Source organism: Papio anubis, chromosome 12, assembly GCF_008728515.1.
Source record: "Papio anubis isolate 15944 chromosome 12, Panubis1.0, whole genome shotgun sequence".
In the NCBI taxonomy this organism is placed as follows: Eukaryota; Metazoa; Chordata; class Mammalia; order Primates; family Cercopithecidae; genus Papio; species Papio anubis.
The window spans coordinates 71301501-71326441 of record NC_044987.1 but is presented as its reverse complement, the minus strand read 5'-3'; the positions used below and the strand labels follow the sequence as shown (position 1 = coordinate 71326441).

Genomic DNA, 24941 nt, shown 5'->3' with positions numbered 1-24941 from the left:
CCGATAAATGGCTGTAGGCAGGTCATCCAATCTCCCTCAGCCTCAGTTCTCCCATGTGATCATAACATATAACATTGTTGTGACAAATGTAGTAAAAGTCTTTTCTAAAGCATTACTCAAATACAAGCTTTTATTGCCATTTTGGTTTCTTTCCTAACCTCTAGTAGTGTCGTGTCATAGGAAGACAAAAATGTTTGTTGGTTATTGGTATAGCTTAATATGGTGATTACGACCAACTGGTTCTGGAATTTGATGGCCTAGCCTGAATGAATTCCTGGCTCCTCTTCATATATTAGATTTGTGACTCTGACTTCTCAACTTTTCTGTACTTAAATTACCTTTATTATAAAATGGAGATAACAGTATTTAAATCTCAAAATTGTGTTCTGGGGTCAATACATGTAAAATGTTTAGCATAGCTTTGGCAAAGAGTGTTAATGTATTGGCTATAATTACTTTGTAGTTTTAGATTACCATTGCACCAGTTTTCCTATCTACCTCTTCACACTGAAGAGTCTGTCTTCACAGAACAACCTTAAAATATATTTATGATTTTCCTTTTTCTGTCCTTTCTCTTACGTATTTCTTCTTTTATTCTTTTTCCTTTTTTTTTTTTTTTTTTTTTGAGACAGGGTCTTGCTCTGTTGCCCAGGCTGGAGTGCAGTGGTACGATCATAGCTCACTGCAGCCTCTCCCCTCTGGGCTCAAGTGATCCTTCCACCTCAGCCTACTAAGTAGCTGGAACTACAGGCTAATTAAAAAAAATTTTTTTTTTGTAGAGACGGGGCCTTACTATGTTGCTCAGGCTGGTCTCTAACTCCTGGGTTCAAGTAGTCCTCTCACAGTTTCCCAAACTGCAGGGACTACAGGTGTGAGGCACTGTAACACTCTTGGATTATAACTGCTATCTTAAGGACCATCATTTTAAATACAGTTTGATTACTGCCTGAGTGAACTGCCTATACTGTGCACAGCGCATCATTCTTCAAATATCAAATTCATTGTCTACATGTTCTTCCTTGCCATTTTATCACTCTGAAGAATGTGTATTATTACTCATCATCCACATGTTTTCCCAGGGACCTACTTCCAGATGACTGAGGAGCTGCAATGAATCAGTCTTAGTACAGACTCAAGAAAAACCCGGTTGCTAGTTGCTATCCCTACTGCCCTATCTCCAAACCAGTTTTCTACACATGAGAAGGCATTTTCCAGGGTCACATTTTCTTTTCAAACAAGACCTTTTCTATGGCTTCTAAAAGCCCAAATACATAAGTTGTAGTGAATGGTTTCTCTTCTTCACCATGTTTACTATTTCAATGAACACTAGTAAATTAGCTTAGTATGAATTTACAAATATGGCCAATATCCTCCATTTAAAAGATTTTATTAACTGTTCTAGGATGGAAATGAGACTTTTCAAACTATAATTCTAAGTATTCCCATTGAATTCTTCCTACGGTTGAGACTATCACCCAGTCAAATTTTTAGCACACCATTCTAAAACAAAGCAATTAAGAGAAATTTCCAACCTTTTTTACTAAAGAGGAACTACTTTTAATTTTTCTAATGTCCTTGATGGGTTGAGTATGGTAAAAAAGCAGAGTAGTTACTACTATTTTTCCTTTACTAAGATGGCAAGGAAAGAACAGTGGTAGCAGCTATGGGGTGGTGGCTTATGATATCTGAGTCTCACCCTAGCAGTGTGAGCGACTAGCTATGTGACTGCAGGCAAATTACTTAATCTGTTTGACCAATTTTGTCATCACTGAAAATGGTCTAACAATATCAATTTCACACTGCTGTTAAGAGAACTAATGAAATAATGTAAGCTAGTGAGCCTTATGAGGTAAATGCTCCATAGAAATTTAAAGCATTATTATAATACGATTTCCCTCTATTTGGTTCTGCTAATCCACATTTTCACACTTGAGTTTCTGCAAGATATATGTATGAATGTCATATGATTCCAGTGTTATTTAACCCAACTAGTTAAAAACACAAATTTAAATACTTGTATTATTTCATAATTTCTACTACTTCCTTTTAGCAGATAGAATTTTGAGACTACAAGCATCACAGCACTTAACTTTTAGAGTGGGTGACTGTGCACCTCCTCCCCGTAAGATGAAGCATAAGGCTGCATCTCAGTCACCTCTACTGCTAACGGTTACATAGGGCCTGGCATCTAGTATGGATTTAGAAAATGTTACTTGGATGGATGGATGACTGGATGGATAAAGAGTGGTACTCTCTTCCAAAGGTAAAAGGAACAATTAGATGCCTTCAATTCTAGTAATGGTCCCACTTAACTAGTTATATATACACTTTTGGGCAAGCCATTCATCCTCTATGAGCTTCAGTTTTCTTGTCTGTCATATAAGGATACTAATGTTTGCTTTATGAAGTTTGGAGAAGCTTTAAGTGAGAACAAGTAAGTATTTTGAAAACTAAAATATAAAAGTATAAGGAGGTAATATTAATATTTTCTTTGTTAGAACTAATGCAAAGTATTTACATTTTCAGCTACTTCTCTTTTACACTCGAAGAAAGATTTTATATCTTAAACCTGGTTGTCTTGCTAATTATTTGGCTGGCCTTAGTCTAAGGTTTTATAAAGGTTCTTTTATTTTAAGTCTCATACAATGCTGTAATGTTTTTGTTGTTACTGCTTATGCCAAATGCCCAAACTCTCAGATCTCTGCCATCTTTCTGAGATTATGCATTGGAATTTCTAGTAACTCCTTGCTTTGGAGTTACTTCAAAGTAACAAAAAAAATTTTAAGAGTACTTTTTCTTTCTCTGACTTTCCCAGTTAATTATGGACTTTTTAAGGGTATATAGCAAGGGAATTGTTGTTTGCATTGGAAATGGAGAGAGGGAAGAGCATGTAGAAATAAAACATTTTCCTGGGCATTGAGTATCAAATTTTCTAAAGTGTCTCAGCTTTTAAAAAATATTATTTATTTTTTAATATATTCCCTAATTTTTTACTTAGTAATTATGTAATAATTCCTTCCTAATATTGAATACTATTTTTTTTTACTTCTTATCTCAGAGTTCTGATATAATTACCATCTAATTTATTGCACAGGTATAAGAACAGTGTTCATTATAACTGCATTGAAAATCAAAGTCAATAATCTTATAATCCAGAAAGTTACAAATGATCTTAGAACTAAGTACCTAACGCTTAACTGAAAATTTAAATAAACTGACAGAAAAACTGATGCTGTTACAAGGACCGTTTTTCTTTTGAAGTACATACATTTATGTCCTTCCCCAGAACCTTCATCTGCAGCATAGGGTTCAGCTTTGAAATACATGTATTGCATTTCTCCCCTACTCTTGCCACTCTCATCATATTCACTATCAGTTCCAGAGTCTTCTTCTGCTGTATCCCATGTTTCTTTTTTCCCTTCATTTGCTTTAGTTCTTCTACTACTTGTGATACCGTGAGAGTCAAGTCCATTAGCCAAAGGGATCTGAGCATTGTCTGCATTGCACAAAGTATCACTGCTATGACTGGAGCTAAGAATATCACTGTCCACTGAACTTGTACTCCTGTCATTATTCACATCTGAGTCTGATCGTTCTTCGGACTGAAAATTTTCTGGATCAGAAGTCTGAATATGCTGTTCAAGTTCTCTATTATCTACTGATGCTGAAGAGTCCCTCTCATTGAGAGGTGATTCGATGTTTTCAAAGTCACTTGTCTCAGTACTTTTGCTGCTGTCCCCATTATCTCCATCCTGCTGTTGCTGCAGTGACAAGCTTTTGAGTTTTTCAGTGCTTTCTTCTAGAATAGCTTCCACAGACTTTAGGCTTCCTACAGGTCCTTTGACTCTTTCACAATCATCATCCACATTACCAGAATCGCCTCCAGCTTTCTGGTATGCTGTCCTTTTGGAATAAGATGCTGGGGATTGTTCAGGTAGCAAAACAAATAATCTGATTGTATTTGCATGCCGATCCAGGAGTTTCCATAAATGAGACTCTGCAAAGGCCATCTGGTAATCCAAAGTCTCGGAGCTCTCAACAAACACCTACATGGTAAGTCACAGTTTTATTATATATTAATTTTAGTGACATGCTCATTCATCAGCGTTATATTGCATTAAGACAAGACAATACACAGTTATGTTACAAAACGTGTGATGATAAAGTTTCTGAAGGACACTATATTGTTTTGCAGACTGAATAAAATAAATATTAGGCTCATATGTCTTTGTAACTAGCCAGAAGACTACATTAAGATAGAGGGCATGGACATACACATACACGTAAACATCTTGTTTATTGGGTTGTCCAATTTCAGAAAGTTGTATTATATATCCTTCTCTTTAGGAAATTAATACTCTGCTTTTTCTTTAGATTGTATAAATCTTTCACCTTTAGGAAATCCAAGTTTAGCCTGAATTACAGACACAGGAACATGTGTAAAGACACCCTGTGAATATAATACCAAAATCCAGATCATGGAAAAATTTAATGGGCAAATGACCTGGCTTTGTAATAAATAAACTGCAAGGAAGCAAACAAAAAAGACACAGGAAAATTTACAGAAAAAAAATTTTCTAAGATGATCAGAGAAATCTGAACACTGACTAGATATTGGCTGATATTAAGGTATTTCTTAGGCATATAACGTAATTGTCATATTTTAAAAGTTCTCTTCATTTAGATATATGTTCATATTATCTATAGATGAAATGATGAAATGATCCTGGAGAAGTTTATCAAATAATCTGGGGGAAGTAGGTGGTTAAATTATAGATGAAACAAGAGATGATCACTGTAGAAGCTGAGTGATGGGGATGTGTGGGGGGTCACTCTATTTTCCCTATTTTCTCTATTTTTGTTTATGTTTGAAATTTTCCATAATACATCTTTTTTTAAAAATGAAATTCGTATTTGGCATAAATTTGGCAATTATAAAGAGCATGTTGGGTGTTGCATAAAAGGATAACACTATAATTATCCTATTCAGTAAATGTTACAAATTGAAACCAGTACGCTAACCATTTAAGAAACAAGAAAAGTTAGATCCCTACAGCACTTGTTACCCTAAAGTAGTATTGGAGGGGATTAGAGATTTTAAAGTTTTACATATACACACACACATACACATACACATACATCCCCCCTCCCCCACCACACAAAAGTTTTAGAAGTGTAGGTGAATAAAAATTACATATTAATAAAATAATACTAAAAAGTTAAATGAGAAAAAAGACTAGACTGTACTAAGATGAATGAGACTAGAAAGTGATAAAAACATATATGAAAAATGATAAATGATGAAACACATAATAATAGCAAGACAAAAGAAGAGGACTAACATGAACTTTCTCATTTCCAACAGAGAAAAATGAGTAGGCAAAGGGAATAATGTTGGGTGAACTCAAGATTATAATTTTCTCTATACCAGGTATGCCTCTTACCCTCACAATGAAGCACTGCTTTATGGGACAAGCTCAAGAATAAACAAAATCCAGGGGACGTAATCACTGTGGACAGAAATGGTTATGAAGGCTTCACCAAAGAGGTAGGACTAAACTGGAGACTGAAAACAAAAAACAAAAAACAAAAAAATACAGGGAGAGGAGGAAGAACACTCCAGGTAGGAGTGCATATGAACAAAGGCAAAGAAGAGGAGAACCAGTAGGACTGATTCACAGGACAGAAAGGAGGCTAACCTGACCTGACTACAAAGGAAGGTAATTATTGGGTTGAGAATTTTAAATTAAGTTCCAGACAGATGTTGAATAGCTGTGGAGGCCAGGCTTATAATGAAAATAGTAATTAAAAAATAAATGACATACCTTGTTACTTCTAAAAAATCCTTCAGCTTTCAGGGTTTTACTGGAGACACTGAGAAGACGCAAATCATTATAGCAGCGTTCGAGCACTATTCTCATTGTTTCAGCAGGTAAATGGATGGCCTATAATGAAAGCAATTTAAGAAAAAGTACTCTTTCAAAAATAATTCTGCTTGACTTAAAAATATGGGAAAGCAAGACACTGCTGAGTTCTTCTCAAAAGCAGCAGAGAGAAAAATAATTTTAGTAGAGGTTTTAAAATTTTTGAACAATTGAAGGGAACAATTAGTTATAGCCATAAATTATGCTGCAAATCAGGGGAACAAAGTACCACTTATAAATATATGCTCTGAAACTATTTGAAAGGTAAGGATTTTCTCCTAGAAACTCTATTCCTCTCAAACTTGCCAAGTAAATGAGTGATATGATTCCAAAGAAACTGCATAACTGACTTTTTGACTGCTGGTATCAAAACGTTGAACTTCTTGGCTTTTGACGGGCCCTTCTGTAGTCTGTGAATAGTTGTCAATACTTTTGTCAAAGCAATAAGCAATTTTCCTTTGTGTAAAATGAGAAGATTAGTAGGTAAAATTTTAAGTTATTCTGAAAGTCCACATCTTTAATTTTTGGAGTCATTTTATAAATTTTACATGAAAGCAGCAGACAAAAATACATCATTTAAAAGAACACTATTTTCAATGCAACAAAGGTCATCAGTTATAAATACCTAATTCTTAAGCAGGCTGGTTAAAAATACTGTATTTGTTCACATGATGTTTTGTGACTGCCTTTATTCTCTATAGACATATTTTTCTCAATAAGATTATTAACTTCTTGGGGAAGAAACTATTGTATCTCTTTCTTTGGTATTATGTGTGAGTGCTCATTAAACTAAAATTTTTTTACATTTGGCATTCATATTTTAAAAATGTAATATACAGTATATTATCACAACATAGTATGCATTTACAAGCAATTTCATCACAAAATTTCACAAAATGATTTATTTCCTGGTTACTACTTTAGCAAAATTGTTAGAAGTCATATATAGAAGTCAAAATACAGACTTTTTTTAAACATAATAACCACCAACTCTTACATGATACCTTACAATTTTTTTCCACAGAGCATTTATTTATTTTTCATTAATGTTCACTACAACTCTGTTAAACAGGTATTTACAACCCCAGATAATGAGATGAAAGACAAGACTACCATAAGATGAATGACTGAAAATTGGACTCGACTTGTAATTATGGAACAACTTCCACTACACCAGGGGATATTAACCTATGGTTCGAGAACCCTGCAAAATTTGCTGGTTTGTATGCTCAAAGTTCTGCAGAGTATAGGACCCTTGAAAGGATGATAATCATTTGTCTGGTGTATTTGAATGTTTTCATTGTTATATTTTTCCAGCTCAAAATATCTGAATGAGCCTATTTTCTTTATCACTAGCTCATATAACGGTGCCAGTATTTCATTCATCACCTTCCCTGTCAAGTCTACACCCTCACCTTCCTCCTCTATTTCTATTAAATGTATCCCTACTTTTCTGGTTACCCAAGTTTGAAACCCCTGGCTCAGGTCATTGGTGCATCTGCTTTACCCCAACATTTAACAATTACAAGTCCTACAGATTCTCTCTCTCTTGGAATCTATGCCTTCTCTCATTTCCAGTCATACACCTGCACTTGAATTATTTCAACAGTTTCTTCCTCTCCATTCCTGACTCCCCTCAAGGCATGTGGAACACTAATCTAGTGTCACCAGACACTAAATGCAGCATTGCCGTGCTTAAAAACAACGAAAACAAAAACTCGACTTCTTATTGCCTACACCAAAAAGGAACCCAAACTTTCGTGTTTACTGTTTAAAGCTCTTCATGAAATAAACTGTATTTATATTTCCAGTCCCGTATTTTATGATAATCCAGCCAACACATATAAGTTGTTATATGTACTTGCCTCACACTTTCTTACCTCTACACTTTACTCAATTTGTTTCTTTTAACTATAGTTGTCTCCTAACTACATATATTAGTTCCTAGAGGTAGAGCATGTATCTTATTCATAACTATCACACAGTGTCTTGTACACAGCAGGCACTCAAAAATGTATTTACAGACCTCTTTTAAAACTTACCTTTGAAATCAGTTGTTTGAACTCTGTAACTGTCTGATTTAAGTAAGCACGAACAGTTATAGGAGCAGCTACAGATTCTGCCTTTAGATCAACAACATGAACTTTCACCATCACTTCTGCCACATTTGAAGACATAAACACATAATTGGAGGTTATTTTTTAATGTATTTCACATGAGTAATGCATTCTTAAAGTGTTTCTAATAGATGAAAAATCCAAAATTCCAAGTACAGATGAAAACAACAACACTGAATAAATATAAATCACCAGATACTGCAAAACAAATACTAAAGGCAACATAGCACTCCTGCTTGCTTTTGAACAAACCCCTTATTAAGTCACTCAAGACTTTGTTCATCATCAAAGACTTCCTATCCTCAAAATAATATTTTCTATATCCCAAGGAAAATTCCACACAAAAACTGTTCTGATTATGCCTTTGTTTTCTCACTTAAATCCTTTATATTGAAATTTAATCCCAAATTCTTCTCTTCTGTTTTCAGGAGGTTATGTTTATAACTAAACTCTTAATCACTTGAAAAATAAATGATCTTCAAACACTGTATTTCATACATAGTTATTCTGTATCTGTTTTAACCTGTTTTATGTCAACCCTCAGTTTTTTTCCTACGTTGTTAATCTAAATTTGACAAAATATTCCACTAAGATCTTGATTATTAATGAATAAAGACTACTTTATAAGTCTTACAATCCACACTAGCATTTAGAGTTCTCTTTCAAATAAGAGGTATTACTGCTGACTCATGTTGTATCTTAATCATTCTTCTCCCTGTCTAGCAAAAAGAAAAAAAAAAAAAAAAAAGCAAGGAAATGTCCTTATGGGACTCTTTATAGATAGGGTAGAGTCTTAGAAGTTGAAGTAGGCATCATAAGGTTTTCAGAAATAAAATTTTCCCACTTAAAAGAGGTAGACTCCTTGAAAGAATACTATATCTAACCTACTCTGTAAAGAGAGGCCTTCATTTAAAAAGGAGATATACAGGATCCACAGATGAATATTATTGTAAAAGGGCAGAATAAGGTTTTGTAAGTTCAACTTTTAGGGAAAAAACACAGAAAACCTAAGTCTGAATTCTGACTAACCACTGATGCAAAGGAGTCAGGGTCAAGACACAACAGTAAGGATTTTGTAAAATTATATAAACATTTTGCTTTTCTTCTATTTGTTACAATTTACATATGGTAATTATAGAAAACTCTGGACATGAACAGACCATGTAACTGTCTACAGGGAAACTGTCTCTGAGAAAACTAGGGGCATGATATTCTGGTTTTCCTAAACAGTCTCAAAGGAAAAACAAACAAACAAACAAACAAACAAAAAACTCAATGTGCTGAGTAAATGTGATAGATTTAATGAAGAAAGAAAAGCTGAAGTCCCTGGGACCTGTAGAAATAGAGAGGATGAAGAAAAATTTTAAATGCTGACAATGATGGGATAATGAATCCACCCTTCCAAAGAAATCCTGAAAAACAGCCTCGACTTCCAAGACTTTATGGGAATATACTTTTTTTGGATGAAGGTCTTCTCTATAAAGAGAAAGAAAGAGAAAGAGAGATCTTCCTAAGAGAGCAATTGATAACTTTAGGGATTGACAGCATCCAGATTCTGTACTGCACACTGGAGAAGAAAAAACCCACTGAAGACCATAAGCTAGAAGTTTTGCTGTTTTTTTGTTGTTTTTAAAATTATGCATACAACTCTTTGCAAGTAATCTAGAACTTAATTCCAAGCTGTTGCTGAGTACTTCTCAACCTGTCAAAATTATTCTACATTTTAAGACCATATGAAAAATTTAAATTATGTTCATTTCTATAATAAAAAAAAAAACTTTCTCATGAACATTTTAAGTACAGTAAAACTAAAAATAGTGTAAAATTGCTCACCTCCAGGTTTATAAGACTGGAAAACCTGATCAGGCTTTCTCGTCTCCAGCAGCAAATCAAACATATATGTTGACTTGACGCCACCTAGTAGAAGCCCCATTGGTGTATCTTCTTCTCCTTCATATGACCGTTCTAGATAATCATGAAACTCATCATATTTAACAAGGCGACAGCAATCCAGGGGTATTACCTCTTCTAAATCCATCATCTAAAAGAAAGTAATCCCCCAGAAAGAAAAAATATATATACATATATAAATACACAGTGTTTTAGTCTGTTGGGTAATAACACTACAATAGGCCCTAACAAAATCCACACATTTATGATTTGCATCAAAGACATCAAAGTTACAGGCACAACTTAAATGTTATTTTTAAATAATTATGTTTCATTATCCCTCAAATCATATAAAGCATGTACTAAATACATTTTTGTTTTTAAAAAGTAAACTTCATAAACTTTAGATGTAGAAACAAAATCAATGTATTATAACAACTGTTCGTAATCAACTAAGCTGGAAATACAGAAGAAAACAATCGAACAGCCAACTAGAATATGCATCTTTTGTTTTCTTAATCCAATCTGGAGTAGAATTGATAATTCATGTATCTAGTAACAATCTAAGTACAGGAGGACAGCATGTCTCATAAAGCCATCACAAAGGGTATGGCTTCTGTCTCTCAGGTGTCACCTCATTCCTCTCCAGATAGCCCCTTTCAATATTAGCCTCCAGAATACTTACAGCTCATGGTATAGGAATTTCTATCATAAAATTTCCTTCTAGCTTATGTCACTAATAGATGACATACCCTGGTTGCAACAACTCTCTTGATAGGAAATAAGCCTCCTAGAGAAACATAGTAGGATTGCTTAGAAGTATTCAATGTTCATTTAAGGTTGTGATTACGATTTTCAAGAAGGACTTGTAAGGCTCAGTGTATCCCCATTGATCTCTACTCCTCCCCAACTCCCATCCCCAACAATGAAGCTCTAGTTTTGGCATATAAGATTGACTTATTTCTCTCTTCTGTTTGTTTCTTTTTATTTGCAAACTTTCACACTTCCTATTTTCAAGACTAATGCTTGCAGTCCACCATTATATTTAAAGAATTTTTACCAAAATGAGGCAAATCCAGAGCCATCCATCCATCTTAATGTTTGTTCATTCATTTATCCATTCAACATACCCAACCATTTTTGACTTTTCTATATACCAGGGAAGAATACTAAAAATAAAATTATGAGCAAAACCAGAATGGTTTTTGCACTTGTATGTGCTTATAGTCTAGTGAGGGACAGTAATATTAATTAAAATAGTCAAACAATTAAATGTAAAATTTCAATACTGGTAAGTGCTATGCAGGACCAGATGTATAATATAAATGATTCTCAAACTTGACTATGTCTAAGAATCACCTGATATATGTGTTAAAATGCCTATTCCCGGGCTCCAACAGAGAAATTCTGATTCATTTGCAGCAATTAGCATTTTTAATAAGAATGTGACTCTGGTGCAGATTGTGCTGGATCACACTTTGAGAAACAATGTCAGCTATCTTGTGTGTTATTTTCAGTTATTTTATTGGTTCCATTATAACTACACACAAAATGATGTAGTATGCAATTTTTTTCTCTAGGTAATGATGGTTTAATTTCAGTCATTCTGTTAATGCTTATATGGAAAGGGGAAAACTTTAATTTGTTAAGTATCATAAATGACATTTAGAATGACCTGGTGAAACAGCGTGACCCCATTTGCCTTTCAAACCTCATTAATAACTTTCCACTACTCTTAGAGAACAAAATGCAAACTTCTATTTCACAAAATCTCTAATCTCATTTTATGGTACTCTGTGCTCACTTAAAACAATCTAAACATATGGCTCCTTTCTTCAGTTTCTTAAACGTGCCAAGCATCTCCTCACCTCAGCACTCTTGCATATGCTGTTCACTCTACTTAGAATAGTCTTCCTTGAGCACGGGCCAGTGACCGAGTGGGTAATGCATCTGACTATGGACCAGTATATTCCTCCTCAACTTTTTGCATCACTGCCTCCCTTTCTCATGGTTAAAGTCTCAAAATAAATTTTCTCAATTTAATACTAATGTATTTACAGCATCTAAATAATAAAATAATTGCAAATTGTGATGTTTACATATGTTTTGTCTGTTCTTTCCAATGGATTGTAAACTCCATGAAGGCCACGTCTTGTTCACTTTCGTATCTCTAACACCTCATGTTGTCTTATTCACTCTAATATCGCTAATGTTTCATACAGTAAACACTCAAGAAATGTATGTTAAATGAACAGAAAGAGCAAATAAACATTCTGTTTCTAATTTTAATTCTGGGATCTAGAAAGTTTAAATGGCTTCCAGAGAGAGAAAATTTTCAAAATCAACTGACTATGCTCCAAAGGAGAGGTATAAATATACTCAGTAAGAGATAAATTAACTGGTTACCAAGGTTACTGCCAGTGTTTATATAACTACTATCCATAATAAAAAATTGGGAAATTATGTTAATACTGTTGTATTAGTAAGTAAATGCCAATGATGCAGTTAAACATACCTTATAAGCCATTTCTACTGCTTCCTTTAATGTCTTATCCTTATGAACCTCCAATTTATTTTCCATCATTACTTGTTTTGTAGGATGCAAACAGAATAATTTTATCTAGAAAATGTAAAATATCATCATCAACTCTGCAGTTCAAGAGTCAAAGTTCAATTCTTCTGTAGATAGCATTTTTTCCTAATTGTCAAAATACTCTAATTTTTTAAAAGAACATAATTGAGATCATTCTTTCTTCTATCCTTTCTCACTTAGTACTTGACACTGATTATGTCTCACACCATACAAAAATTCAAAAACATTAATTTTAACAACTGTATGTTTCCTTATAAGCATGTATCATGTTTATGTAATCATTCCCCTACTGATATACATTTGAGTTGTTTCCAATTTTTCCCTAATTTGGAAAATGCTATAATGAATATCCCTGTAATCAAAGTATTACAGTAATTATGATTATTTCATTAGATAATAATTCCATAAGAGAAATTATATTTTAAAATATGATTTTGCTTAAGGTTCTTGATAAATACTACTCAATTTCTATCCAATTTTTACTGATTTATTTTCTTTTAGTAGGATAAGAGAATGTGTCTACCTCAACTGTGGCTTCACCAGCACTGAGCACCATCACTACGTGTTTCTGGGTTTTTACACATCAAATCAAATCAAATCAAATCAAATTTTACCTTTATAGTATAGTTGGTTACACTGTTCAATGATCATGATAGCATAACTGTCTACAGAATCAACCCAGTGAGTCAGTCATTAGAATTGCAGTTAACTAAGCTTAAAGATAGCACTTTCAATTAAAAATAAAATGATGGAATTCAACCTTGCATGTATTGCGCTCAATTTCTCGTTGTCTCTTTTCTTGTTCTTCCAACTCTCTCTCTTTTTGCACCAAGTTTTTAATATGTTCCGGGTATTCATCCACTTCTAGAAATTCTATTAGTAATAAAAACAGGATAAAACAGTGTCACTGAAACTGAGCTCCCTTTATTCATCCTGCTTCACTATGCTCTCATGGTATATACTTCTACTATAGCACTCATGGAGATATATCTCCATTATATCCCTCTCTCAACTTGGATAACAAGCTTCGTCCAGAAAAGGGTTAAGAGATAGTTAACAGGGACACATGGTTAGGTCTCATATTTTAAAGAGCCATGTATTTATTCAAAATGGCTCTTGGCTCCAGAGCAACTCCAATACGTGGATTAATATTTTAGAATGAAAAAGCTCTCTGCAACTTGAAAATAGAATAATTTCTGACTTCAAATCATGCCATCCCATCAAACTGTGTGACCTTGGGGAAGTTTACTTCTCCAACATAGGTCTCTTCAGCTTATTAATATCATCTACCCCATAAAGTTACTACCTGAGATACAATAAAACTTAATAAATGCTGCTGCTGTTGCTGCTACCAAATACTACCTATTTGTTTACTATTATCTTTCCCGTGTTCTCAAAGCAGTGTTTACCTGCCTCCTAACCACAGAATGCAGAGTCATAAAACTCACACCTTCATCTACTGGATTTCTCTCTATATGGTCAAGATTCGTTTGAATACAAAAAGTGATGATTATTTGTGATATAGTTTGGACATCTGTCCTCACCCAAATCTCATGTTGAATTGTAATCCCCAATACTGGAGGTGGGGCCTGGTGGGAGATGTCTGGGTCATGAGGGTGGATCCCTCATGGCTTGGTGCTGTCTTTGTGATACTGAGTTCTCATGAGTTCTGGTCATTTAAAAGTGTGTGACACCCCTCCCCCACACCCAGAACTTGCTTGCTCCTGCTTTTGCCATGTGAAATGCCTGCTCCCGTATTGCCGTCTGACATGACTGAAAGCTCCCTGAGGCTTCATCAGAAGCTGAGCAGATGCTAGCATCATGCTTCCTGCAAAGCCTGAGAACTGTGAGACAATTAAACTTCTTTTCTTTATAAATTACTCAGTTTTGGGTATTTCTTTACAGCAATGTGAAGACAAACTGATATAATTTGTGAGGCTACTTTTAAACAATTAGTTAAAAGAAAGAATTACATGCAAAAAATGATTATTATAGACTCACATATAATCATTTTTACAAAAGTTTTTCTTAATAATCACAACTTCATATGTAACTCAAAGTATTCAAAGGGACTATATGAAATGATGACATCATTTGATGAAGCCAATGATTATTTGGCATGAAAAAGGGAAGAGAATTTTTATCAAAAATAGCATGTGTCTGTAAAAGGTAAAAGCTGTTGCTTCTAGGAAAGAACTCTAATTTAAAAAATATTCCATATCATATAATACAGCGCCCTCTGGTGCTTTATAACAAAACTAGAGTTGGAGGAGTAAAGGAAGGCTGAGTTACTGCGTTATTGGAAGGCTGGGTCCACATGAGGGACATGAATTATAATACTGTCTCTACTTCCAGATAGCTATGACCTGGGACAGCTTACTCTTTGGGGTAGCTTCTTTATAATACAGTACAAATGACTACTTCTGCTCTTAAATCTCTGTTCTGAAATGACTTACATAATGTCCAATTATTTTTTCATTAATTCCATAGTAAATTATTGAATGTTACTATATGACAGATCCTGAAATATACTTTATGTGAAAAGATGACTAAGTCCTAAGCCTTGTACCAACTGAATTCACCATCTAATGAGGGTTTACAAAAATGTGAATAAAAACATAATGCTTGAAACAGATTTACTAACAGCAACGGTAGTTTCTAAACAAAGGAAATATATTGAAATCAAAGATTGTGATTACTTTTTTTAATTATGAAAAGACTATGAGCAAACACATCATCTGTATATATATCTGTACACACCCCCTATACATTTGTAATACAGCCTGAGTCAAAATTAGCAAGAAAAAACAAACACTGCAATATTTTAAAAGCAATAATTCCAAATATGTTATGATCCCTACATCAGACTGCACATAATATAATCTTACTACTAATAAACATTCAATTTATTTAATGTAGTTTTGTCTCTTCATATATTAAAAAATAATTCAACAACATTTTTTTAAGGTCTTTACCAGTTGGTATTATTTTATAACAGTCTTTGTAAAAAATTCTTCCAGGCATAAAACAACTTAATTATCTTATCATTTAAAAGTAGTTATCTGGGTTTGCATACTTAGAAAAGAAATTAGTTTATAACACAAATTAAAATCAAATAACTATAGGTAAACATACTTGCATTTCTGGCTGGATCCTTTAGTCTATAGATCAGCATATATGCATTTGTGGAACTAGCAGAAACATAAAAAAGATTAATAGGGATAAAAAGTAGATTATAAAGATTCCACTTCTAAGCATGAAATATTTACTTTAAATCGTGATTTTTTAAAAAAACAATTAGAAAATCATGCCACTGTTCCCAGACACATTCAGATTTAAAACATTCCAGATAAGAGGAAAATCACATTTAGAGAAGATTCCGTATCTCTTCTTGGTAATACAGTAAAGTCTTTAACAAAATTGTGTACTGGAATGTCTACATACAACAGTTAAGTCAGGGGCCAGCAAGTTTTTTCCAGCAAGGACCAAACAGTAAAAATCACAGGCTTTGCAGGCCATATGGTCTGTGCTGCAACTACTCTACTATGTTATTATAGTGTAAAAGCATTAACACATAATATAGAAACAAATGGCTATGTCAGTGTTCAAACTTCATTTCCAAAATATGGAGGCAGGTTGGATTTGGCTCATGGGTTGTAGTTTGTCAATCCCTTGGTTAAATCTTTGATGATAAAAAACACTGAGAAGCTATAATTAATTCTAACTTTTAAACACTGAAAATTAGGAAATTGCTTACCTTGCGAAAGCACTGGAATAATATCCTCTGCTTCCTGAAGATCCGCCATGTGTTTTCTTAATGTCCTCTTGTGTTATCTGAAAATGTGTTACATGATTTTTTTTTTGCAAATTCTATAACACTATCACATTAATGTCAATATGTAACTCAGTCTTTAACCTCAGAGTTAAATGCTATGAAAGACCTTCATGATTGCTCACACAGCTACCAATTCACAAAATTTAATCATAATCAGTGGCTGCTTACCAGCCAGTCAGTTCTAGCATTCCTGATCACACGTGAAGCACAAGTAGCACCTATGAAGGCTCAGGCCCAGAGGAAAATTGGTAGTCTATCTCTGGAGATATTCAGCAAGCCCCAAACAAAACAAAGCAAAACAAAGAAATAATAAACAAATGCAAGAACTTTACTAAAAGCAAAAATTAAAGACAGATTTGATATGGGTCTTAAGATGTACCACCAGACAGATTCACTCATTCTTAATAAAACTCACTGTTGTTTAGAAGCATTCTTACTCCCATCTTGCAGAGTAATAATCTTAAAGGACACCTCCTTACCCTGCTGACATGTTGATCATTGAAGCTGTACCACTGCTCATCACTGAATGACTTTATACATGCATAATAATGACCACCAGCAGCACTCCCGGAATGAACCATAACAGAGAAAAGTTCATAGATCAAGGAATTCTAAGGGGAAAAAATAAAAGTAACTCAGAGGAGAAGAAAAACACAACCCTTATTTGTGTATTTCCTATTCTCTGTTAACATGCAGAGAAGTAACATGGTTAGTTGTCCTATATATTACAGGTCAACTTTCCCCTAAGGCAAAACAAAAATGGCAAGTTATAAAATAACTGTATATACCACAAGTTACACAAGTTTCATCAGTGCATTCTTTCACATTTTAATTATGCTATAACCTTTGAAACCATATATATCTGTAAATACAAACTTACATATGTAAAAATTAAGTAAGTCTAACATTTCAGAAGCAGATGCTAATTACAATGCTGTTCTAAAATGCACAGTCGATAAAAAATTCCCATGTAACATACTGTTTCTTATTCAAATTTTATTTCCTTTACAAAAGAGCTGAGGAATATAATTATTTGGAACATCTTCTAATGCATTTATGCATTATCTGTGATATCATGATCTACTGATTTATCTCTCTCTTATATTAAGAATGAATCCTGAATTATACTATATCTACAATAAATTAAAATTGTTTCTTTAGCTTCCTGTACTGCAAACAATTCTTTAAAGTTTGGAGCTAAAGATTATTTTAGGCAAACTTAAGTATTTGTGGAAGAAAATCAAGAAAAGAGGCAACTTGTTTAAAAAAATGAGGTCATTTATAATGACTTGTTTTTATATTTAAGACAATCTTTTCTTTCAGAAGCCCACGCACTTCACAACTCCTAAGACAGTTTGAGATACTGGAGACTTTGCAGACCAGTAACTCTATCACAAAAAAAGAACAGGTAGGAAGACAAAAACAGAGAAGGTAAGGAGGTTAAAAAGGCAGTCTGACATCAGAAGATTACCAGTTTATGACGGACAAGCTTTATTTTATTTACTTTTCTACAAATACTAGGGTTTCTCTTCTTTATTCTTTGCCTAAAAAGCATTTTAGAGCCTTCTATAATTTTTAAGAAATTCTAATTTATCTTAAAATAACTTTAAACTGACCACAACATATTGTTAATTAGTGAAATTTCTAGAACAAATTTTGAAAATGTCTGAAAACTTGTTTATGTGGTTCAGATTTTATTTCTACAACTAAAATTAATCACAGTGGTGATAGGAAGTTTCAGAATTTATTTGCAATCCAAAATGTGTTTAAAGCATTGAACACCTTATGAAATGTGGTAACTCCATGTTATTAAATTAAAATGCTTTGAATGTAGTAAATACACTAGACAAAATTTTGATATCACTGAATGATATGAACAATATCTTATGATAAGCAGTCTCCCCACTTAGAAAAAAAAAAACACAGAAAAAGCCTGCCAACCAATAGCTATACATTTTTTAAGTTTCATCACAATGATCAAAGCCAACATAATTATCTTCCTGGAAAATTCTAATAGTAGCAACTTCTAGACGACAGTAATGGTGATATATTCAGAAGACTGAAACACCTTCCAAATTAGAATTGTATATATCTATTTTAAAGCAAAAGATAATACAGTCATGATAGAGTAAGGGTTCTAATGTAATTTTTTAGTTTTGTAAACTAAAACAGTTTCAAATCAAATACACTACTAAAAAGTAGTAAGGAAAGTAAAGTACCTTTATCCAAATCTAGCATAGTAATTTGTAAATAAAATTACCCAAAAACGTGTCCTAACATTTTCTTCTCTTTTACTACTATTTAACAAAGTAATACATTACTCTTAATAAAAAGAGGATACATCTTCAAACACAGTACTAGCAAACAGAATTACAAATTTCTAAATCTGGGTAGAACAGAAAGCATCTAGTCCAAATTCCTCCAAAATGTAGCAACTGAAAGGCACACAGATTAAATGATTTGCCCAAAGTGATACAGTTTATTAATGGCAAAGTAAGAACTAAAATCTAGATCATCTGGCTCACTAATGCAAGGGTCAAAGAGTGAATATTTTAGGCTTTCTAGGCCATACGGTTTCTGTCGCAACTACTCAACTCTGTCATTATAGTACTAAACCAGACATACACAATATGTAAACAACCAGAGTGACTGTGTTCTGATAAATCTTTATTCACAAAAACTGGTAACACTCAGCAACAGACCTGGAAGCTCAACACCAAACAATAAATACCCACCCTGCCCAATAAACCAAAAACCAAAACAACAACAAAATACAAAAACTCCCATGTTTAGGCATATCATGTTCAAACTGAACAAAACCAAAGACAAAAAATCTTCAGGGGAGGCAGAGGGGAAAAACACCTTACCTATAGACGAACAAGGATAAGAATTATAGCACATTGTCATTATAAACCATGCAAGGAAGAAGAGTGTAATGAAATATTTTGTGTTGAAAGAAAAATACCACCAACCTAGAATTCTACAGCCAGAGAAATAATCCTTTAAAAGTGAAGAAGAGAAACTAGAAATAAATAGCAAAAGGAAAACTGGAAAATTCACAAATATGTGCAAATTGTTTTAAACAACACATTCTTGAACAACCAATGGGTCAAAGAAGAAACCACAAAGGAAATTAGAAAATATCTTGAGACAAATGAAAACAAAAACATAACATACCAAAACTTACGGAATGAAACAAAAGAGGAAAGTTTATAGATGTAAATGCCTACATTTAAAAAAAAAAAAAAAAAGAAGAAGACATCTCAAATCAACAACCTAACTTTATACCACAAGGAACCAGAAATAGAAGAACAAACTAAGCTGGGGAGGGGGGATGTAAAAAAAAAAAAAAAGACGAAAAAACTAGACTCAGAGATAGCAGAAGAAAGGAAATAAAGATTAGAGCAGAAATACAGAATAGAAAAAAAAATGAAATTAAGAGCTGGCTTTTTGAAAAGATCAACAAAGTTAACAAACCCTTAGCTAGGCTAAGAAAGAGACAAGACTCAAATAACAAAAATCAGAAATGAAAGAGGAGACATTATACTGAAGCCACAAAAATAAAAAGGATCATAAGAGACTACTATGAACAATTATACACCAACAAATTGGATACCCTAGAAGAAATGGATAAATTTCTACAAACATAACAGCTTACGAAGGCTGACTCAAGAAGATATAAAAAATCCAAACACATCTATAACTAGTAAGGAGACTGAATCAGTAATCAAAAACCTCCCAACAAAGAAAACCCCAGGACCAGGTTGCTTTGCTAGAAAATTTTATCAAACATTTAAAGAATTAACACGAATCCTTCTCAAACTTTCTGAAAAAGTAAAAAGGAGAAAAACTTCCAAACTGATTCTATTAGGTCAGCATGACTTTGATACCAAAATTAGACAAAGATACTAAAAACTATAGAACAGTATCTCTTTGATGAATATTCATGCATAAATCCTTAACAAAACACTAGCAAGCCAAATTCAATAACACATTAAAGGACTATACATCATGACTAAGTGATCAATGTAATACACTACATTAACAGAATTAAAAACAAAACCACAGGATCACTTCAAATGATAAAGAAAAAGTATCTGACAAAATGAAACATTCTTTCATGATAAAAACACTCAACAAACTAGGAATAGAAGGAAATTACCTCAACATTATGAAAGTCTTATATGAAAACCCCACAGCTACCATCATATTAAATGGTGAAAAACTGAAAGCTTTCCCTCTAAGATCAGGAACAAAGCAAAGATGCCCATTCATACCACTTCTATTCAACACAGTACTGAAGTCCTAGCCAGAGCAATCAGGCAAGAAGAAATAAAAGATATCCAAATAGGAAACAAAGAAGAAAAATTATTTCTGTTCACAGATGACAGTCTTGTATGTAGAAAATAAAGATTCTGCATTAAAAAAAAAAAAAACCCTAACAAGTAAATTCAGCAAAAAATGCAGGATACAAAATCAACACACACACAAATCTGTTGCATTTCTAAATACTAACAATTTATTGTTACACTAACACTAACAATCCAAAAAGAAAATTAAGAAAACAATTCCATTTACAATAGTATCAAAGAGAATAAAATTCTTAGGAATAAACTTAACCAAGGAGGCAGAAGACTCATACACTGAAAAACCTTAAAACATCAAGGAGGCCGGGTGTGGTGGCTCACGCCTGTAATCCCAGCACTTTGGGATGCCGAGGTGGGTAGATCATGAGGTCAGGAGATTAAGACCATTGTGGCTAACACAGTGAAATCCCATCTCTACTAAAAATACAAAAAATTAGCCGGGCGTGGTGGCCAGCGCCTGTAGTCCCAGCTACTCAGGAGGGTAAGGCAGGAGAATGGCATGAACTTGGGAGGTAGAACTTGCAGTGAGCCAAGATCACACCACTGCACTCCAGCCTGGGCACAGAGCAAGGCTCTGTCTCAAAAAAAAAAAAAAAATCAAGGAAAGAAGTTAAAGACACAAATAAATGGAAAGACATCCGTGTTCATGAACTGGAAGACTTAATACTGTTAAAATGTCCAAACTATACAAAGTGATCTATAGGTTCAATGCAATCCTTATCATTATTGAAAATAGGAGAACAACAGAAAAAGTGTAACAAAACCAAAAGATGGTCCTTTGGAAGAAAAAAACCCCAATACAATTGGTAAATCTCTAATTAGGCTAACCAAGATTAAAAAGAAGACACAAATTGCCAATATCTGAAATGAAGGAAGGTTCACCCCGACATTAAAGGACAAATAAAAGGCCAATAAAGGAATACTTTGTACAACTCTATGCCTCCAAGTTTGATAACGCAGATAAAATAGACCAACTTCTTAAAAATCATTAACCACCAAAACTCACAAAGGAGAAACAGGTAACCTGAAAAGCCCTGTATCTATTCCAGAAATTGAATCAATAATTAATCACTTTCTAAAAAAGAAAGCACCAGGTCCAGATAATTTCCCTGGTGAATTCTACCAAATATTTAAGAAACAATACCAAGTCTCCACAATATCTTCCAAAAATAAAGGCAGAGGGAACATTCCCTAACTTATTACATGAGCCCAACATCACCAAAAGCAGATAAAGACACTATGAGAAAGGAAAACTACAGATCAATGCATCTCATGAACACAGATGCAAAAATTCTCTGCAAAATATTAGCAAATCAAAACAACAATGTATGAAAAGAAATACACACCATGACAAAGCAGGATTCATTCCACATATGCAAAGACAGCTCAACATTTGAAAATCAATCTATGCAACTCAGGCTGAAGAAGAAAAATTACATACATGATCATATCAACTGACATAGAAAAAAAATCTGGAAAAATTCAATACCCATTCATGATAAAAGTTTTCAACCAAGTAGGAAAAGAATATAAAAAACTGGAAGTCAACATTACATTCAATGGTAAGCAACTGAAAGCTTTCCTCTGAAGACTGGGAACAAGGCAAGGATGTTCTCCCTCACCACTCTATTCAACACTGCACTGGAAGTGCCACCCAGTGCAGTGAGACAAGAAAAAGGCATGCAGATGGGAAAGGAAGAATACTGTCTTTATTTGCAGATGAAATTATAGTGTATGTAAAAACACAGGCGAGGGCCCAGGTTCGGCTCTTGAGCCATAGTTTGCCAACTCTTGCTAAAATGCCATGTTTCTATACTAAGTTACAATATACTTATTACATAGCAATCCCCGCTCAACTGTCTGCCCTGAATGAAACAGATAATTTTAAAAGGTAAAGGGTGATGGTGATAATTAGAAGAATGGCCTTGGTCTAAAAACAGACTTTATGAAAGTAAAACTCTATTTTGAAATATTGCCTTAAAAATCCCTATATTTAATGACTCTGTAATACTTGGGTTAGTGATCAGTCTTCACATTAGTGGTTTATTAGTCACACCATGCTCAAGACATTTTATCTATAATCTTTCCCTCAATAAAACAGAATATATGTGGGAAAAAATGGTCTAAAATAACCCTTAAAGTTATTGACACAGGGGCAAGATCCTATCCCAGAGATTATGCAATTCTGTGGTTTTCAAATGATAATCCATGGAACTATATTATTTTTCAAAGTGTCTTGAGGACTATTACAGGACAGGGGAGAAAGACTGGGGGCTTTGGCATTTCCCTACTCAGAAAGATTAGATCTATTATTAATTGTCTCATAAAGTGTTCCATGGCCAGACTTTTAAAAATCAATGACTAATCCAACATTTTACTTTTCTATATAAGAAAACTCAGGCAAAATGTATAGATACTTGCTGCAACCTTAAAGGCAGAGGTGGTAATAGAATCTTGGTTTCTTAACTACTAGGCATCCTTTCTATACCATCCAGCTTGCTTAGACAGTTACAGTATGGTCTCCCAAAAATTAATGTCCCTACCTGTAAGCAGTTTCTCCTGAAGTTTAATTATAGTCATATATATATACATATATATGCACAAAAAAAACTATACTTGAGAAGTCTTAACTTTCAGAAATTAAGTTTCTTTTAAAGAGAACTTTATCAGTAACAACAGCTATAGAATTATATAGCAAGTCAGAGATTATCCTCACTTTCAACTAAAAAATGAAAACTATAAAAGGTACCTTTTCAAGTCCAGATTTTGAGATCTTTTCGGTTCCACTATTGGTTTCAAGGCAGATTCCTTCATCAACACCATCGTCATTGGAGAAATCGTTGCTCATCTGATCGCTGTGACAACTACCTTCATTTTCTGCTCCACTGTCAGTGCAACTTTCAGTCTGAGGAGATTTCTTAATAAGACATAATTATCTTAGTTATAAACCAAATACAGAGAAAATATGCTCAACAAAACTTTGCACCTATATACTGCTAATATTTTCACACAATTTAACATATTACCAAAAATATTTTAAGTATATTTATTTTCTCTTAAAAAGTGAGACCTTAAGTAAAATTAAACAAGCAAAAGTGTATTTTAAAAGCATTTCTATCATGTCCTTAAAATTCTAATACAACAAATTAGTGATTCAGAATTCTATTAAACCTCATTTATGTTTATTGTTACAATGTAATGGTTGAAATTATCATTTCTTTTAGCAAAATCCACAAAATCAGAGAAGCTGAGCTCCAAAATGAGCTTCTGGTGTTCTCAAATCATGAAAGAATATCATTTATTTTCTTGAACAAAAAGTTCAACTCAGTTTATCAGTGCATTAGGTATTATAGATAATTAGAAAGAGAAACAAGACATTGCATTTATCCTTAAGAACTTTACGGTCTTTTTACAGGAAGCAGAAATATAATGGTTATAGCACATTATGCTTTTCTACTTTATGGTTTTTAAACCACATTCACACAAATTTAATTTGAAGAATTCTCTTTGTTAGAAATCCCCAAACAATTCTTTCCCCTCTTTCACACTTTATATACATCCCTAAAAATGTTTTTATTTAAATAATTTGATAATTTTCTAAGATGCAGGCTTTTGAAATGTGTAAGGCATTGCATAGAAGTTCTTGAGTGAAACCAAGCAATACACAATAAGCACAAACTTTTTGCCAGGAACTCTGTTGTAGGTACAACATCTAATATACAGTCTGCATCTCTCAAGAAGGTTAGGTTCAAGGAAAAATGGAGGTGAAATCCAGCTATAGAATTAAGTCTAGAGAGATATAATTCCTGAAACTCCTTAAGCTGAGCCAAAACATTTCTTGTCCCAAGAACTAAACCTAGAATTCTCTAGAAAGTTTGTACTAAGCTTCGTATATAGGTTTTCTTTCTTTGGAAAAAATTTTCCTTTATGAGAAATGTATTAGGCATATTCAGAAGACCAATCTACTACTGATCTCTATTTGAGTAGAAATCCTATAAAGATTATCTCTCCTCTGAAAGTCTGGCACACTTTGGGTAGATTTCCTAGCTTAAGCACAAGTATCTGAGACATTATTTTAAATTAAACTTTTCAAAATGTTATCGGTCATAGTTACCATTCAATTAATAGCTACTTCATCTAAGGCACCTGGAAATAAGGCTCAAAAGGTTTTATGAATTATCCAAGGTCAAGAGGCTAGCAAGTAGCAGGACAAGA

General features: G+C 33.5%; 1 protein-coding gene across 4 annotated transcripts in view; it reads right to left on the bottom strand.

Moving 5' to 3' along the window:
- USP47 (ubiquitin specific peptidase 47) overlaps positions 1–24941 on the bottom strand; it is a 116594-nt gene that overhangs the window by 12579 nt on the left and 79074 nt on the right. For all 4 annotated transcript variants that reach the window (XM_009186577.4, XM_009186578.3, XM_003910210.4 and 1 more), the window contains 10 exons: positions 23476–23643; positions 16839–16970; positions 16282–16358; positions 15660–15715; positions 13285–13397; positions 12447–12551; positions 9875–10082; positions 7967–8082; positions 5826–5945; positions 3269–4046 (listed from right to left, as the gene is read on the bottom strand). In XM_009186577.4, coding sequence (XP_009184841.1) covers positions 3269–4046; positions 5826–5945; positions 7967–8082; positions 9875–10082; positions 12447–12551; positions 13285–13397; positions 15660–15715; positions 16282–16358; positions 16839–16970; positions 23476–23643 — 1873 coding nt within the window. The remainder of the gene's footprint in view (positions 1–3268; positions 4047–5825; positions 5946–7966; positions 8083–9874; positions 10083–12446; positions 12552–13284; positions 13398–15659; positions 15716–16281; positions 16359–16838; positions 16971–23475; positions 23644–24941) is intronic.